The 20,622-nt window shown below is 29.9% G+C and overlaps 1 protein-coding gene across 4 annotated transcripts in view; it reads right to left on the bottom strand.

Annotated features, from left to right (window-relative positions):
• Window positions 1–20,263, bottom strand: part of LOC121123111 (glutamate receptor ionotropic, kainate 2) — a 103,933-nt gene extending 83,670 nt beyond the window's left edge. For 3 of the 4 annotated variants that reach the window (XM_040718221.2, XM_071890427.1, XM_071890428.1), the window contains exons 1-2: window positions 20,068–20,230; window positions 6,749–6,955 (exon numbers count right to left, since the gene is read on the bottom strand). In XM_040718221.2, coding sequence (XP_040574155.1) covers window positions 6,749–6,818 — 70 coding nt within the window. In that variant the 5' untranslated portion in view covers window positions 6,819–6,955; window positions 20,068–20,230. Of the gene's footprint in view, window positions 1–6,748; window positions 6,956–20,067 lie in introns of all 4 variants that reach the window. The other variant, XM_040718220.2, reaches the window with a different exon arrangement.
• Between the last annotated feature and the right edge of the window lie 359 nt (window positions 20,264–20,622).

Raw genomic sequence — 20,622 nt, 5'->3', positions numbered from 1 at the left:
TACCAACGGGCAAAATGTCGTGTCACAGTGAAAATATAGCCCCTCAAAAAATTTGTGACACTTCATTCGAATCCCTTATACAGGTGTGCGCGACTAAAACTGAACACTCTTTTAAATTTTACGGTTTGAGGGCTTGACGAGGGGTTCTCTTGTAGACCTTAAGGCCAAGATCTTTCTTAACTAGACGGTCCATGGTCCATCCTCTGACGTTGAACTCCCTCGAGAGGCCACAGACGGTGACCTTGCCTCTCTTGTCCTCGACAGACTTTTTTTACGACAGCAACCATTTCGTCCAACCTTCGAGGCTTTGACTTAGATCTTGTGGTCACCTCAGGAGTCTCTTTGACTATCACGCTGTAAACGGTGGTGCGGCTGCAGTTCAGAACCTTGGCAATTTCAGTGGGTGTTTTTCCCCGCGCGGAAAGTTCCAAAATTGCGACTCGACGTCTCTCCATATTTGTTGTTTCACTGTTGCTATTAAGATTTTGCTGGAGTTTTGTTCATAACTAGTCAAGCCCCTTGCCTCGAAGTATAAACCGGTTTCAACTCAATAAAATCACGAATATGTGCATGACGTAAAATTTATAGTTTCAGTTTTAGACGCCCACACCTGTACATCTTGGTGTAGTTTTGGATTTGAACACTATGGAATATGTAATGGATTAAACATAAGTTCTTTAAATTGTATTTGTACACATAGTAAGCGCAATGCACCGTCTATAAATTTTCTGGGTTTTTGGAAAGACCTGTTTTAAAACACATACTGTTTTTATTTTCTTATCCTGACGTATCTCTACCTTCATCTTCACTTAAACTATTAATTATATTTGTTCCCTTGAATGGAAGTTTTGTGGATCAAAATCTAAGTATTGCATTCATTATAACTGAAAAAATATATACAAATGACGACAAAATCTCTAAGCAGATTAGAAATATTAAAATTCACAAATTATTGATGGATCAATGAAATGTTGGTTTTTTTATCTGAATAAAAATTATAGCTTAAGATCTTGCTAAAATAAATCTATTAATTTATCTAAAATATATAATCATATTAAATGATGATATCATTTGTACGGGTTTTCAGTCTGAAAATTATTTCTAACCGAAAAATAGATGAGATACTACTCTGTTTGAAAAAACTCAAATTACTAAAGAATTAATGTGAATTATCTTGTAAGTATTTTTTTTAATATTTCCCAAATATTAATTTACGTTCCTAAAAATCCTTTTATTCTCATGAGGAACGAAACGGAAAGTTGAATATATGTAAGTTTTTATAGTTTCAAAAATTGTTTAAATTTCCATCTCTTTAACCCCTTTGTAGATAACTTTTTATGCAAAAACTGTTTAAATAACTACAAACATATATAGTCTGTGCATAAGTGCAAATATATTTTACATTAATTAAACTTTATCATGTTTTTTTTTCCCTTAAAGATAAAAAAATATAATATCAAAAATAGTTATAAAATCATTTTGCCCATATTTTTTCGTTTTAGAAACAAGTCGACCTTTTTCTTTTTAATATGATAAACAGTGTACCAAGATTTTCAAATTTGAAGTTATAATTTATATAAGAAATTTAGTAATCCCAAAATTTATATATTTGTCCCCACACTAAATTTTAAAAACTTATCCTAATCGAACATTAAAAGCGTTTTATGTACCAATCCTTACTAAATGAAGTCATTATGGATATAAGGCAATCAACATTGCCGATCTAGGACCCAATGTTGATGAAAATAATTCATACTTCAATTGGGTATAGACTAAAAATAATGGAAATTTATTGGCGTGGAAAATACTTCAAGTTTTACAAAACAAATTATATCGGAAAATCTTTACTATCATATTATATTAGTTAAAAGGATGCCATGGAGACCAATGGTCCCCAACCTTTTTAAAACTGTAGACCGGTCAACGTTTGAAATAATTTTACTGATAACTGGGGGGCGGCATAATAATAAACATTATTCCACAGTGTACTGATATGGGACTTTATTAGCATTTTTTTTTTTTACAAAAAACCGCTATTATTACATCAAAAACTGCCTGTAACGCTAAATCGATAGGATCTCTGAGTTTGTTTAATTGCAACTAGATAGTCTGTTGGACTATTTTTGACTTATTTTACTAGCTGGTTTAAATTTTGACGCGCAAGTGAAGGTAATACGGTCATTTCAAAATAAAAGACCTCTTAAGTTGAACTGTGACTATAATAACTTTCTATCTTTATCGACAGTTTGTTGGAGAAGAAGAAAATATTACGAATGAATAGAAATAACAACAGAGCACAGTGATCATGTAGTAGGCATTGTAGCTTGTGTTATCTGTGAAATCCAGTAAGTAAATTAAATATTATGAACCCAAAAATAATTAATAACTACCTAACACAATAAAACTATATTTTGAAATTTACATTTATACTTAATATTTTCCTCTTAATTACCAACTGTAGATGACGTAGTCCCAGACTTAAATAAAAAATAAAACAGATAAGTTAATAATTAATTCGTGTGTGGCCTGTACTGATTGATTTAAGACGTATTTTTAGGACGGATAACAAGGGCTTGACAGGAAAAAGGGGGACGTGGGGGTAGGAACTGCTTTTATCCCTATATTAAGGACCTATGCAAATATAAATTAGGTATATGTATTTAAAGTTTTTTTATAAACTTAATAATTGCTTTCCGGATTAATAAGATTTGATAAACTCTACACTGCAGTTGTATCGGTTTGAGTCGATAAATCGGAAAATCAAAGAACGAATAAAAATTTAAAACAGCCAAACGGGCCGATTGCCAATTCGAAAAACAATTAAATATTTTGTGTGCCCATACATAAGAATAAAGTTTTATTTCAATTAAATATTCGACTGTAGAAAACCACTTCCTGGTTATTCTTATTGTTGATTCGTAAATATGATAAATCAGTTTATTGCTTGGGAAATATGGCTTATCAAACTTGTTTGGATTCGCTTGGGTTATGATGCCAAAGATTTATTATGTTGTCAATGCATATTATCATTTATTTTATGAAATATGTTATATGTTATAAATTTAAAAAAATTAAATAATACAAAAGATATGAGCTCAGATCTTAAATGAAATATTGATAGGATTTTGTATGTAAAAATGATAAATTTTAACTTATAATTAGTCAATATACAGGCTGCACTAGTTATCTGTGCCGCAAAAAAAAAATTTTTAAAGAAATTTTATCTCCAATCAGATAAAAAAACAAACAGATGCTGAAAGCTAATTGATTTTAGTTAATTTTAAAATCACCTCCAGCATCAATTACAGTTTCTATAAGAGGCCTAAAGTGCGAGCAGGCCTTCACCATTTGATTCCTTTGCAAATCCTGGAATTCATTCTTGATTCGACAAATAAGTTCGAATTTGTTGTTGAATGGGGGTCGGTTGGCTTGTCTTTCAATTGCACCCCAATCATAAAAAATATCCATTTGGTTCAGATCTAACGAGTTTGGTATTTAAAAGTTCCAGTGAGATGAAGTCGTCAAAATTGTTTTTGTGACATTTGAGACTTGTTTCGAGGTGTGGCATGGTGCTCAGTTCTGCTACTACATGTAAGGCCTCCCATTGGTAACCATGCCGATCCAGGGCTTCATCTTGGTCTTTAGAAATCGTTATGCAATCGCTCCCGGCGTGGATTCCAAGGAGGGCTCTGTGCCTTTTCCAAATATTTGGAAATTAGTCAATTATTTCCATTTTTTCAACTGGTGCAGCTTAGAACAAGCTATCTACCTTGGAAATTAAGCTACCTAAGCGCCTGTGTTTGCCCAAAAGATTACAACAAAGTGGCGACATAGATAGCTTGCAAACCCTGTATTTAGTTGAGTGGCCAAAACTCAAACCGGCTCAAATTTATTTTTATTCAACTCTGCGTTTATTAAATATGAATATCGACTCCTAACCTCGCTGAGTCGAAAAATTTACTACTCAATTCGAGTCGATGATTTATCGAGTCGACACAATACTACTATAGAAAATATTTCCTTCAAATCATAAAAACTAGGATGAAAATATAACCATCTTTGTCAACATTTGCTAAAATGTTACAGTAAGACAACAGATTCAAATATTATTTTTTATTATCTTTATGTGAAGTCCCTCCTTATTAAATTCAGTAGCATCATGTCCATAGGATAATGAGTATCTGGATGCAGAAAAAAAGGAAAAAAAAAGAACGACAAACATGAAAAAGTGGGCTATCTTAGAGAGTGAAGGTCCTTATGCTCAAATAGCTTAGGTATAATTATTTTTAACATCACTATTTCACTTTAGTTTAATCATTTCGATATTATGTACAATCAACTTTTACTATAAAATACTAAGACAAAATTCCAATTTTGTCTTAGTATTTTGATTAGTGTACTTCCCAAGAAACATGAAAATGACCCTTGTAACCCAAGATTGCTGGTTTTGTGGCCTACAGATTGCTTTTAAAAAAAATAAAAACATCCACAGGATTTTGTCTTATTTTTTGCCTTAAAATATCTAAATAAAAGAAAATTATAAAATATAATTTGAGGTGTTTTCTGATTTAAAAAAATATTAAAATGTTTTTTGTAAGTTTTTCTGAACAGGAAAAAGTACCAAATAAGAACAAAATAAACAAAAAAAATGAATAATTGAGTTCTTCTAAGAAAATCTAATAAATTTTTCACAAAAGCTCAATCCAAGGTCAAAATCTGTTGACTTGTGTAATTTAAACATAAATTGCGACTAAATTATAGGTCAAAGTAACTACATAGAGACCATAAAATGTATTAATACAGTTAGCTGGATCAAAGTTGATACCCTTTCGAATATTATATATTTATCAAACAACACGTCGACTGATTAGAACTTTTTATTTAATTGACTTTTTCAAAAAAAAAAAAATACATGTGGAATTTTCTCTGTATATGATTCACCTTATCTTTATGTGTTCTACAAATGTATAAACAACTATATTTCTTGAACCCTTTTTCCTCATCATGTTACAATTAATAAAAAGTTTAAAGTACTGTTATGGAGTAGAATTTGTTGAGCTTCCTTGAAATTAAACTTTACTTTTCCAAAAACTACCCATTAATAGATTCCATTTTTAAAAGTACATAGAAATATGTAATTCACCCTCGCATGAATATCTAATAGTTTTCTAAAATTGACATTAAATATTTAAATTTTATGTTACTATAGAATGTTGGACGAGCAAAAAAATGCAGTTCCAGTGAATTGAGTAATGGCATTTAGTCCAAATGTGATTAAGGGCCTTAATAGAGGATATTTAATTTCAAAATCAGTCCTTATCAGAACTTCTATTTTAAAATATCAGTAAGAATATATTTTAATATTGATTGAGCTATTTTTCCATTCATATATTTGTAGTCAATTTAACTTAACGCATTAATACTTGATAAAAGTATTTTTTGACTTAATATGACTTGATGTAGATGTTATTTCAGCTACTTTGTTCCTGACTGGTATTAAAAAATATGTGCATGCCCTACAAAAACTAGTATCAAAACTAAATTACTAGGATGGTGTTTTTGTAGAATTCGAGAAGAAGGCGAGAGCGAGACTTATAAGGACTTTTGTTAGTATCAGCTGCCTATTATACAAATTGGGTGCAATAAAATATTTTACTTCTATCAGGAGAGAAAAAAAATATTTATCTAAATATATATTTATTTTATTATGCATTTTTAAAATAATTTACTACCAAACATAGCCGAAAATTCCTCTTTCACAGGGAAATGTTTACATCACTACGCTGTATTAAAAAATGAGCAAAAATTTTAAAAAACACACATGCACCAAATGTTTTTCTTTTTCTAATCACCAAACGGTATTTTTTCTCTACAAAAATCCCGAGAGTGTACATTACTACATTGTTCACTTATCAATATGAAATAAATTCAAGAAATATTTTAACGGAGTGATTAAATTAATTGGAGTTTTCATGCCTTAACACAAGCCAATTTAGTTTATTGTTTGAAATTAAATCTACTTATTTTGCAAGCTTGTTGAAAGTTTAATTTACTGTTTGAAGCAAAATATTCACAAAATTAGAATCAAACGACTAAAACGCACCAGACGCGTTGATTTAATAAAAAAAAATTAGATAATTAGATTTTGTCTTTTAATTAATGACAATATTGTATCTATGTATTCACTAGAAGCTGAATGGCTTTGTCATCAATTTCCCCTAAGGTAAGATCTTTTTAGATTCTGTAAAAAAAGGGCATTGCCTATCAAAACAAGTGTCTCATAATCCAATATATGACCTGCTATAAATGAAAAAAACCATTTTTTTTCTTTTTAAATGCCTCAAAAAAAAAAAAAAAGAAGAAGACCTTTATATTTAAATCATGGCAGTAAATAACTTCAGTCTAAGTTACGAATCGAGCCCAACTGTTATTCAGTTGGGAATGTATGTAATTATAAGGCTCTTATCATGCATAATAATATTAGTATTAAAAAAAAAAATTAAATACAAGATTTAACAAAAAAGAGAAAAAGATTTAACTTTTTATTATGTCAGGGCCATTATAACATCATTTTTTTTTTTTTTTTACTTTTAAGCCATCTTGTTTCAAACGGGAGATATGAAATGTACAAAAACGGGAATAAAATATTCCCCTGAGAGACATTTATGTATTAGATGTATATGGATTGTATAGTTAAGGCACACCATCGAAAAGAAAGAATAAAAAGAAAGACTCATGGGTTCCTTACCTATCTTAATGGATGGTGGAAGCGGAGATCCGGAGTGTAGAAAGAGGATGAGCAGAACGATAAGTCTCATTTGTACACAATGTGTTCTCCTTTTAATTCAAGAATATATACGAATAATAAGAAGTTTTGTCGATGATAAAGACGATTTATTGGATCCTAGGCTCTTTTGATACGTTGTTTCATATTCTGTGCTCTTTTTCTTTCCCTCTGAAAGGAGTTAAAGTAAAGAAGGAATTTAAGAATGGAATTAAAAAAACGGAAAAATAACATATTATAATATAAAAATAAATAAATCAACAACAACATTAGAAAAAAAAACACATTAAATCCATGATGTAAGTCTTTCGCATAAATGACTTCTGCAGAAGGAGGAATGAAAAGTGTCACAAATATATGTACAAAAATAGGATTTAGAAAAAAAAGATGAGAGGTGGGGGGGGTAGAAGCTAAGATCCATAGAGGGATAACCATTTTGTACATCTTTTCATCTATAGTTTATCAAGAAATGGAAAATAAAAAGGAAATAAAAAGTACAGATTGGCCAACACAACATCGATGAGCTCTATTATATTGTAAAAGTTTCTTTTAATAAATAAATTTGAAGGCCTAGGTAAATGACTAGTTTATTGAAGTAGATTGTATGTAAATGGGTCTCATTAAGGAAGATGTATGGCGATGTCGACCACCATTCATTCCACTGTCTTGTACATACGATATAACTTATACACAGGGAAGAACCAGGTGAGTTCTTGCACTTGCACATTCTTAACACTAACTTATTTTATCCTCCAAGTTTTAAAAAAATGAGATTAATATTATAAGCAAGATCTACATTTTATTTATCTACATTCTACATTATTAAAAAAAACAAAAAAACAAAGTGCTTGAAGTCAGCTTAACCGTTCATTCCACTTTTTCTACCTTTGAACCATAAAAATTGCATATATTTCAGCCATTTAGTCCCAGCTATAGAATTCGTGGATTATTTTTTTAAATACTCTTTTAATTGGTCAGATGGAGTGGCACCGATTAAAATAAGTAAGTATTATAGTATTAAAATTGCTCTCTCTGACCTATAAATTGTCTTTGAAGTCCAAATACGTAATATATATTTCATTCTCTAAGAGTGACAGAGACGTGAATATCTGCACTTTGAGTTCCAAAGAATAATTTCTTCTAAGCACGTTGTCCATTGAGCTACGTCGTTCTACGTAGAATGATTGGATGAATTTTTAATATACAACTTCTATGAGAATTGTAAGTAAATACTATTAGTAATTTTTTATGGTCAACCCATTTTTGGGACTTAGGTAGCGTGTCTACAAATTTTCACTACAACATTAATATATAAATTATATAATGTAACGCAAAATATATTCAATAAATACGATAAAAGTATTTTAGTATAGTAGTATTAAACAAAGAGTAGTCAAAAATAAAGGTTTAAGGCTTTTTGAACAACAAACTAATCCCTCCTAATCATCACACGTGCATCTCACACCCTAACCATTAAATATAACATGATTAACAGTACTATAAAAAAGTTTAATACGGATAGTTTTAATTTAAATAGTTTGTTTGTCGTCACCCCCCGTACAAATTCACCAGGTTCTTCCCGTACATACTAGGGTATCAACTCATATATCGTGAGCATTACATTAAGATTTTTAGACTATGAAGCTACAAAACATAGACAAGGATTTAAATATGAATAGTGAGATTTCATAATGTTATTTTAATATAATTATTATCCCACAGCTTCCAAAAAAAGTCGAAATTTATCTTTTGACAATTTTGAAAAGTTTTTGGGAAAGTGAGATTCGACAGCTCTCATTCCCATATTTTCAATCCTTTCTATTAGTGTCTTTAGAAAAGAAGGTTTGTCAGGTCCACCATCCCATTATTAACGTCCTCAAGCACTCAATGGAGTATGCATTGGAGTTAGTTAATTATAAAGAAATTCTTCGGACCGGTTTAAGCTACAACTCTGGTCTAGGGAAATGCATCCTCGACAGAGGCTCAAATTTTTAATAATTACTCTTTATTAATTTATCTATACTAACTATACTCGATATACTGTTATTATTGTGATTTGAAAATTGTACATTACTGAATTAATGTTGACGTCGATACTTGCAGTGCTATTACGTCATAAAAGTTGTTCTACCGATACCGTCAGCCTTAAAATATATGAGTTAGAAAATTTTCTCCTGTAAAATAATGTAGTAATGAATATCGTCTTTTATAATGTCATCAAACTTATGGGCTAAAACCTTCCTCTATCCCAAAAAAAAATGCCTTGGTAATTGCCTATAACAAAACATTTTTGTAAGAATTTTCTTTCGAAAAAAGTATCAAAATACCTACATTTTTAACACCAAAACCGGTACAAAAATGTTTGTATTGCGACAAAACCAATATATACCCTTTATGTATGAAATTTTCTCATATTTTGATTAAATATCTTGATATTATTGACTTTATCTTCTAAATAAAAGAAAGGAGGGAATTTACAAACCGTCAACCTGTATATCAAATTATCTGATGTCAACATAAAATAGCATTTACATTATCTAAATAATGGTTAAAGTGATAATGGAAAAATATAATGAAAAATTGGTAATCTTATGCATGTATGTTCTAGTGTTGCTCTATAGAAATAAATGAAGAAAAAAACCTTTTTATTTTTTTACTTATTTTAAATTGGGGGAAATTGAAGTAAAATTCAATTTTTGAAATTGATAAAGAGACGTGTAGATATATATTTGACTACATGAGGAGGCACAGAAAAGGTCTTGAATGTAGGAAAATTTAATTTAGTATTTGGTTTTTAACCAGATGATCCAAAAATGATGCTCTTTAATCTACTATGTTCAATTCATCGACTCCATTATTTGGTTGTTTATATCGTCCTAAATTCCTGGATTTGCTTACTGTCTGTAAACAATAACTGATAACCATCTTTCAAACGTCACATTTCATTCGATCCTTAATAAAATAATATTGGTATTTAGAGTTTTCCGATTGGATGCCCGATGATAGTGTTGAAGTAAAAACAATCTAATACAAGACTGATAATTTAGGAAGCATTACTTTGAGGGATAAATATCAAGACTTTAAAGGTTTGAGACCCCCCTCCCCCCCCAAAAAAAAAAAAAAAATATCTGGATTGATTTCTCCAGATATTTAAGTGGGCTTTTTTTAGAGAAACTTATAAAAATTTTTGTTGGGAATTTTTTTTTCTTGAAAGATGTTATGCAGATGAAATTTATAAAGGTTTTTTACACGTAAAAAGCAATCAGTTTTTTTAGGGTTTAGGAAAAAATATTATTTGGTTGGAGGTACAGCCCTCTGCTTCCAGCTTTTGCAGATGTTCATGTTTCTATAGAAAAGGGAAATTTTGATTGAGTTCATTGGTAATGGTCTAAATGAAGAGAAAACCAACCATTTTTTTTGATAATACCAATATATTAAATATTGGTCTGGAGACCAAAACAATATCTATAACATTAAAAAATGTTCTTTATACCAAAACAGATCTTGAGAATCATTTGACGGGCTGATAACCTATCTATAACCATATACATTACCTACAATTAATAATGGATTAAAACTTGTAGAAGATATTAACTACGTCGGTTAAAAATTAGGCTATAATTTCTCTTGTCTTTAGTTCTTAGTAGATAAATATCCCTTAACCAACAACGTTAAATTAAAACACTGAATAGAGTAAGGGATAATTAATTAAACTTTGAAACATGAATAGGACTATACTTATACTTTTAATCGCACTAAGAATGAGTTCTTTCTTTGTAATTATTGCTCACTTCATATAAAATGTGAGCAGCTGAATTGTTCTGTAGTATAAGTAAATAGATACATATATATGTATACAATTTTTTTGGTTGATTGCGATAATAATGCCTTACAAGACATTAAGCAATCAAAGAAAAATGAGCTGAAAATATAAGAACATGAGCACATACCGGAAGGAAGTACATAAAAAATTAAAGTTCTCCTCCCTCCTTCTTCCCCAGATTTGTAAGATCATGAAAGCTAAATAAAGAACCGACTAACTAAAATACAATAGATTACAATAGATACTTCAAATTTCAAACAAATCATTATGTAAATTATCAGGATACCTCATACTAGAGTTGAAAAAATATGAGCTACAGGTACATATGTAAAACATAAAACAAAAATGACTGGTAACCTGGAAAAATCGAAGAAGGCTTAAGAAGAGAGCATCTTAGGTAGCATAAGATTGTTTTGATCAGCTATGAATCGTCAAGGAAGCAAATAAACATAAAATCCCACTCCTTATCTAATAAAAGCATATATATAGGAACTACTTTGATGTTAATCCTCAATTTTACTCTGAGTTCAAGGATTTACACTAATAACTCCACTAGCAGTAGTCAACGTTTTTCATGAGCACACTCACACAAAGTTACTCAATACATAGATGTTCTCTTCTCATGAATGAAAGTATAATAATAACAGTTTGAGAAATATAACATAACATGACGTGATCAACCAGGAATTACTTAAGTCTTTAGAGTGCAATCTGGTTGAGCCATAGCTACAGACGCTCTTTGTTAAAAATGGGCGTTTAAGTCATATTTTAGAGTACAGAGTTGTATAAAATACGAGTATACAAAAACCCCTGCGAGATTTCATTCATTTCTAATTACCGTTCGTCTACAACGCTATACAAATATTATAAAAACATACTAACTTTTCCCTTTAAAATTGATGTACACACTCGAGGGTACATGGAAAACGCTTGCAAGATTTCTTTAATATAATTACATTGTTAGTATCTAATTAGAAAATAACTTACATTTTACATACGTACAGATATACTTAGGTTGATGGATAAAGATAACAAATTATCAGTGTCAATCTCCTTCATAAATGAGCATCCGCACTTTATACGAAGATGTTCCTTCCTCAAAGATTAAAGAATAATGATAAGAGTTTTTGAAAATTTTAATAAACTGTTCAGGTTGCAATCATCGACGAAGAAAAGTTTAGAAGTGACCAGGGTATGCAAAAAATTTATATTTCCTTCAGTTGCTAACTCGTATATGATAGTATTTTTGGGGGAAATTAACATAATATCTAAAAGTAAACCAAACACCATTCTTGTATTGAATTTGTCTAGATCAGAATATTTATTTTTTTATAACTCTACATAGTATTTTAATAAGAAATTGATTTTTTTTGTGTCAAAAAAATGTTGAAATTTTTTAATTGTATTACCCATTGAACCGAATATTTTTATATGAACATATAGGTAAATATTTGTAATTATTTCATATACATTATTATGTTCTTTTTTATTCCCTACAAACTTTTCAAAGGCTATCCTTTTCATATCTGTAAGATATGATGAAGATTTATAGGCAAAAAAGTATTTTTCCCTATCTTTAATTTGCTCTACGCACACAAAAAAAATCTTCCTTGATTTTGAAGATAGGAGCATTTTTTTCTTCTGAATTATACAAAATCCTTTAATTTACGAACCTTTTCTTAAATTTATGGGCTATGCTATAGCCACATGATCTGCATATATTATTTTATTATTATATATATACATACTTATTACAAAAATCGAATACATTCAGTAGTTATTAAAAAAATGCAGTTATAATAATTAATTAATGTTTAACTAGAATTTGACGTCCCTGTCCTGTCATACATCTTCAAGGCGTGTCCGAACCGAACAAAAAGCCTTTCCCTAAATTAACTTAACTTTAATGGCTGAAATCATCATACATACATATATGACATGGTTTGAGATTCGACCACGGTTTCATTCACGGTTAAAATTTTAAATGCGTATATCGTAAAAAAAAAAAAAATCAGAAATATTACAACTGGTATGAGAAAAATTTACACATCAGCTTAAAATATATTATTTCAGGTACAAACGATCAAATTTTCAAGTATCTAGCTCCAAACGTTTTTATAAACCATACATTTTATTGAACAACGGTATTTTTTTCACATGTCAATAAAATTAGGGAGTAGGCGTAATATTTTTATTTTGTAAATTATTAATGTACAAGAAATAGTTTAAATTAGGGATGAATTTAAAGCTTATTACATTTCATATAAAATGATATGTAAATCAATCCTGTAGCCCTTTCCCATTAGTAAATATGGCTACCTAAAGCCAGGAATTTATCTAAAAGTGTGAATTTACAATTTCGTTTGTAACTCGAGACATATTTTTTAAACGGCTCTTGCACAAAAGTTATGGAAGAAAGAACACAAAAAACAGTTTTATTTTAAACTTCTGGCTAATATCTATCATTTGAACATAAATAATGTTTTTTTTAAATGTACATTGTAGATTCTATAGGTCTAAATAATTGGGAATTTAAAAATTATGTAACGCAGAAACTGTCATTTTTGGGGAAAATTGGTCACAAATTCAAATTTCTTGGCTAAACAACACAAAATACAGGATTGGAATTTAAAAAATCATAACTTAAAGACATTTTTACCGTAGAAAAGACTTATTAAACAATTATCAATGTTTATTGTCTACCCTAAGTATTTTTGGTAGTGAAACCGGGGTCAAATCTTCAACCAGGTCATATGTCTGAAGACATTATTATTTGATTAATTATAATAATAAATAGTATATCTCTCATTCACTATTATATGGTTATAAAAATCATTTCGATTGACAGAAGTCGATATGTAATCACTTTAGTATTTAATGTAAGAATATATTTATAAACTTACTTAGCCTTTAACATTGGAACTCGTTTCATAGACTAATAACAATGGCTTGAATAAAAAAATATTAGAGTACTTGTCTTTCTAAACATTTTTTATTCCATTGGCTGGATTAGAAATTAATATTTTGAAATTTTTTGGATAAAATATTGCGTGAAAGGGAAAAAAACGTTGGCGGAGTTTTTGTTTTGGTGGGGGGCAAATTATTTGTACAAATATATTTTGGTATATTACCTATTTTATTGACTCATTGCGTCAGTTTTGGGCTTTATATTCAAATTTCTGGGATGAGTTGGAATTTCCGAAAATATTAAATATACTTGATACCCTTATAACCTAAGTTATAGTACTTAATTTAGCCCCGACAAGGACTGACAAGTAGAGTTTTTGATATATTTTCCCGTATAAACAAAAAAATTGGTGACTTTATCCTCAATTTAGCATTCCACATACAGGATTAATTATACAGGTTTATTTATAAAGATGAAGATTTTTAACTTAGGAATTAAATATAAACATATTCCAAACTCTATTTAAAAAAAAAATGTTTTGCTTGTTTTTATGTTGATTGATCAAATATTATCTATATCAAAATACTTTCGGTTTATGATGATTACTTCATTTTAACATATTCCCACGATGGGGATATGTAGCTTTCTTCCTTCCTTTATACGCACAAATAAGAATATATATTATTTTCTCACCTTTGATCTATTAATTTAAGGGCCATTTTAAAAAAAAGAAACTTTTGAATCAGCGTAATTCCCTTTTCCTTCTCTTCATTAATATAATTTTTATTCACTGAATCAGTGATCCTTTGCACGTACTCCTCATTTATTACAGCCCTATAGATGGATACATATACCTAAGGTATATAAGCGTATTAAATAAGAATATGAAAACAAGGGTATGTATTCTTCAAGAAAATTGCAGAGTCAAACAAACGTGTCGGAGCAGTCCTGTCAGAGGATTTAATGCTCCTCATGGGATAAATCATCATTTTAAATTATTGACTGATGATCCTATGTAGATGTCTCTACTTTGTTCAAACAACCATAACCTTTAAATGTCACCATTTATGAACATCATGGCCGCAACCATGCAATTTCATTGAAATATATCAATATCTGCCTTGGGCACAAGGCGATAAAATAAAAAAAAATGATATATGTAAATCCCATTTTTTGGTTTTTGAATTAGCCTTATATTTTTTAGGAAAATTAAATGTATAACGGGACCAAGTAATTTTTTTTATAAGCTATTTGGCCTCAGGTCAGTTTGCCTTAGAACCATTTTAACCCAAAGATATTTTGCCTTTGTATATAAATAAATTAGGTTTATATGTCACTATAGTTTATTTTGGGTTGAAATTGATGTTCTCCATGAATTTTTTAAATCAAAATATTTAATATTGATTACTATAATTTGCATTAAATGTTTGTTTTCTGTTTGAATTATGATCTTGCTTCATATTATGCTTGTTCGTTTATCCATGAGTCTTTTCTAGTTTGAGTAATCCATCATGTGTAATGATAATTACTAACGGAGAAGTGATAAGCAATAACTTTATTAGAATTGTAGCTGGGTTTATTTATATTTGTTTTTTTTAATTTTCTTAATTTGATAACCTCCTTTGTCTCTGGTTCAAATTTGATTAATGTTGAAATGAATTAATCATCTCCTTCTTGGGTAGCTTTCCTTGAGGATCATATAAAAAAGATCCGCTTTTACTATTGAGATTATGTGGCAAAACTGTAATAAAAAGTTTTTCTGTTAGATCCAAAAAAAAAAAAAAATATGGAACCGGCAGCGTTATCTAGGAATATAATTACTCTTCATGCTCTCGAATATAATTCTTTGTTCAAGTTTTGAAAGTTTTTCTTTCCACCGAAAAGAGCTGCACACATCTATCGCCCACCTATTCCGTAGCACTTAAGAATGACTTTTCTCTCAAACACTAAGGAACAGGTATATAAAATCTGTGATTTTTTTGTATTAATCTAAAACATGGAGGAAGAGAATCACAAGTTCCATATCTAAAATCAAGGATAGAAAGAGATTAACAGCTTAATATCTTCGGGTTCTTTATTTTTGTAAACTCCTTGGTAGGACTGTGACAAAATTTACTGTTCAGTTATTCATGTTTGCAAGAGTTGGTTGGCACTCCTGATGTTGAAAGATTGTATCCGGATGAAGATATGAACATTGCTGGCACAACCCTAAATTTATTACACCTCACCTCTAATTTTATTTCGTCTCATTCAAAAATTCACAGTGACCCTACAGAAACAATAGCTATGGAGTTTGCAGTATCAAGCCGTAAAAAGATGATTGTAGGGAAGTTGGGAGTTGTCATAGTCGAAAAAATCAGAGCTTTTCTGATAGCACCCGCAGCCCGATATTCAGTCATCTCCGTTAAGATTATAAGGTCATGTTCATTGTGTAACTATCCTGGGAACATAGTATTGCCCTTCATATTTGGATACAAACTTATAATTCTTGTCCCTCCTAAAACACAAATATTCGAAATTTAAAAGCAATTCCGCATCTACAAAATAATTATTGTTGTTTAATTATCCTTTTATTTTAAATTATATGAAACTGCTTCTCCTTCCCATTTTTGATGGGGTTTTTTTCTATTTTATCACATTGTTATATATATTATTTTAATGTGGATATTTTAGAAAAAATATTTTACTGGGAATGAATTGATGAATTATATCATATACAAGAAGCTATTTAAAGATGTTTGACTTTTACTTAGAGATTTAATTTTAAACTAGACTGTTTATATATATATATATGTGATATGTAACTTCTCACAATAAAATAAGTAAGTAAAAAAAAATAATAATAAAAAACAGAGTTTCAAAAATAAACAGTATTCACTTTATTGGCATACACAAATTATATATAATACGTTCTACTTTGAAGCGCATTATCTATGCACTTTATGAGGGTCGAATTTTAAATTTGTTTCTATTAAATCTACCCATCTCTATAAAAAATTTGCAAATCTTACATTGAGGTCAGATTCAGTTTTATCGTACTCTCCGTTGACTTAAGTTTCAACAATAAGGTTTTAACGAAAATATATCATAATTTTTTAATTTATTAACCCATATATTATAAAAGTATAATTTTTTAAGCATTCGGAAATTAAACTTCTTTTTAGAACAGATTTCATGGGATATCTCCTTTACTTTTTACATATTGTATCCAAGGGGTAATCATTAGGGCATTGCTGGTTTTTATCATTCAACCTCTAAAAATTAAGAACAGTGTAATAGTATTATTTATCTAAATAGGTTTATTTTCTATTAATTCATTACTATTATTTTTATGTGGCTTGGGCTTTACTTGTAGAAAAGTTAAACATACATACGAGGTTGAGAAAATTAGAGTCAGAGATATATGTTCTGATTATTATATCGTAAGTAAGTAGAAAAATTGCCAAACTTCATAGGGAATGTACTAGGGGGTTGTCACGGAGCAATCATTTCCTTTATTTGTAAAATAGAGAACTAGTACTCCTTCTATTTCTGTTATAAGGGAGTCTTCCCTTATGATTTTCTCACTCATTCTACTGCTTATATTTTTTTCTTTCTGAAATTGTTTTTATTATTTTTTGAGGAACAAACTGCACATTATGAGTAACAGTTTAAGAAAACATAGTAAAACAAATTTTGTTTCTTACTCCTTTTTATTATTGTTACTAAATTCAAACAAGTTATGATCAAAGGCGAGCAGTGCATCATTCACATCTGTGAGGCTCTGGTCCTACCCTCTCTCATCTTCTCTAAAAACACACATAACCGCTATGTTTTTTATTTACTAGTCCGAAAAAGAAATAGTGTTTGTAAACATAGCCGTAAAGTAGCTAAGTAATAGCGTCAGGAGTATCCACAGGGAGTGTGTCCCCCCCCCCAAAAAAAAAAAAAAAATATACATAATCTTGAGGATGTCCCTGAAAATTGTACATATGTTTCGATGGACCTCGAAACATAATTTTGTAAGCCATATGGAAAGGGAATTACTTTAACCCTTGCAGCATAAAGGATCCCTGCCCTTTGGATATTATGCCCTCAATCTTGGTTGATACGAACCCTTTATAAGGAGCTCCAAGTCGATCTCATTGGCTATAAAGCATCTTGGGATTGTTAGCTATGTACTCCGCTGCCTTCAACACATGATGATTGTGATCAAGCATCACAATCAGTCCACAGTTTGCATTTTCTTCGATAAGAAGATGTGTATAAGACTATGTGAAAGTTGAGAGGAAGCCTTGTGCGGCACCTCAAAAAAAAAAGTAGCAGATCTTAAATCTACAGTTGAGACGGGATTGGGAAAATATGCCTGATGATTTAATAATTTTGTCGTGAAAGGTGTACAGTGGCCCTGGAGAGGCAATGTTGACTGTAGAGGTATTTTGAAAAAGTATTACACAGTTTATCTATTGCAAAATTGATTCACCTAACTTTTATAGTATATGAGAATCAGTGTGGCAAAGTTACTTGGGATAAATGTTTTCAATTAGGTTCCCTAAACTGTATTTTAGGGGATTATTGACTAGATATTTTTAATGGAATCATGGCACTGCAAGTACCGGTTTCAATATCAATTTCGTATATTATCATTTTAAACGTGTCAGTACCGTAAAAGTGTCCTGGTACATCTAATAACACTACTGACCATGAGAAATATATATATTCCTTATTGCATTTTTGTTTTTGTCTATTTCAACTCTGCAAAGAGTATCTACAAAATACTACATGCATGTAAAACGGCATGATAATTATATGTGCTTTTTTTGTGTAGGTATTAAGATTACTAAGACTAGATTATCACCTAAGCAAAGAAGTGTATTATGAAAATATTATGTACTTTAGTTAAAAGTCAGTTAGTTTATCTTCTACATATTTTCAAATGAAGTTCATGCAAAAAGGGACATCATTTAATAATATAATTTTAAAGTTATTTGACAAAGGATTACACAGGGTAAAATATTTGTAAGTCTGCTCTAAGTGAAAAAACAAATAAGGTTACTTAGCAATAATATAATCGATGCTCTTAAAAATGCGCTCCATAAAAAGTAGATGGTTTGATAATAGGAAACTAAGATATAAGAATATTATTTGATGCATATTTTAAATAAAAGAAAATAATCCAAACATAGGTTAAACCCTTGGTGTTTTTTTGTTTTTTTTCTATATTATCTTTGTTTAATGTCCTTTTTAAATAGTCCTAATTATGTCATTATGATATTCTATATCAATTATTTGAATCAACAAATTATTTTGTATATACTATTTACTAGGCCTGGCGACGAAATTGGCGCATTATTATTTTTTTTGCTAAACTGTCCAATGAAATTGTTATTTTTAAAGTTTATTGTTGAAAGAAGCATAGAAATCAACAGCTAATATTATCCTCCATCTACTTAATCAATATAGTTTCTTGCAATCTTAATAACCTTATCGATCTTTCTACTGAAGGAAGCCGTTTTCAATGGGATCCTATTCATTTTGCCCATGTTCTCCCTGACGGAGTGTACCAGGGATGCCTTAGTGGTATTAAGAGGTCTATTGGTTCTGAATTGGGATTAACATCTGAACTGCTTGATGGTCATATCTCCTTCCCAGCCATACTTTTATTTACATATTGATAACTACTTGAGATGATAATTTGTGCACTCTAAGGTCCCATCCCAGGCTCGGTACTGTTCTTAGGGGAACAGATGTGGGGAGAAAATATCTATTTCTGGGATATTTTGTCGTTTTTGGTTTCTAAAATCCTAATCACGGCGAATCTGCTTTGTTGTTCATTAAATTGAATTTATCTAGTTCTTCATATACCAGAGGTAGAGAATGGCCTTGCAATGCGAATTGGACTTGAATCAATATTTTCAAGATTTGCAGCTCTGTTTGATAAAAATTGTTTTTAAAAAAATCGACTTTAAAGCTATCTTATACTGAACTCAAGAAAAACTATGGACCCTTTTTTTATAATCTTGAACTTGAAATGAGCTCAAAAGAAATGTTCGGACTCAAACTGGACTCGATCAAAATATTAAATAACTTGGAGTTGTTAGTAAAGACTTTAGAGGACTAAACATAGAATTGCAGTACAAGGACTTTTACCTCTTTTTTTTTACATCCTTCATACACCCATGCCACTCTGACACACCATAGAATTTACGTTTTTTTAACAAAATTTCGTCTATTTGTAATCTTGAAGATATTATGGATTAAATTTTGCGGGATTTTTTGTTTGCCCGACCATGTACAATGTACATTGACAATTTAATAAAGAAAAATGTAAACTTTTCCACTCACCATGTTTTTTGTTCTTTTTATATTTTATGTACTTTTGACTTATTAATATTTCCAGGAAGCAACATAATGTACTAAAAACAGCTAGGGAATTTAGCCTTTCCAAGAGGGAGTAGGGAGAGGGATTTTTACTTTTCTTATAGTACGTATTGTTGATGATCATATTAAATTAATTTACTTATTTTAAAATCGACAACAAATATGTGGACGGGAATAAAGTTTAAACCTTACCTTAGCCTCTTTAGGTATTATTTTTATTTTGATTACTTTTGTCAAAAGTATAATTAATAGTAATTCAAAAATTACATCAAGACGGAAAAATATATCAAGTCAAAGTAAAGAGATGTATAATTCTGAACACACTTTTATCTTTGAGAGCTTTTGCAACTGCTGTAAAGAAGGGAACAGTAGAAGACACACATACACAAAAAAAAAAAAAAAAAAAAATGAGAAGAGGAGTTTTTATTTTCTCTTTCTATTATATTATTGTATTTTTTTCGTGATTTTCTTCTTCTTCTCCCTTTTGAAGACTACATTTATCGCATCGGCACCCATGTCCGTTTATACATACATATAGAAATTCATGATGTTAAAAGACTTTTAAAGACCCAAGAAAGGCCCACACACAAAAGAACCCATGCTTAAAATGAGTCTATTTTGATCATTGATGTTACATCACTCTACATCTTTGTCAATATGAAGGCTTCAAATCATAATATCTATTAAAATAAATGGAAGATAATTAGTTGAAGAATACAAATGAAATCAAGGCTAATTATGAAAAAG

This window comes from Lepeophtheirus salmonis, chromosome 8, assembly GCF_016086655.4.
Source record: "Lepeophtheirus salmonis chromosome 8, UVic_Lsal_1.4, whole genome shotgun sequence".
In the NCBI taxonomy this organism is placed as follows: Eukaryota; Metazoa; Arthropoda; class Copepoda; order Siphonostomatoida; family Caligidae; genus Lepeophtheirus; species Lepeophtheirus salmonis.
This window is presented reverse-complemented; position numbering and strand designations above follow the sequence as displayed.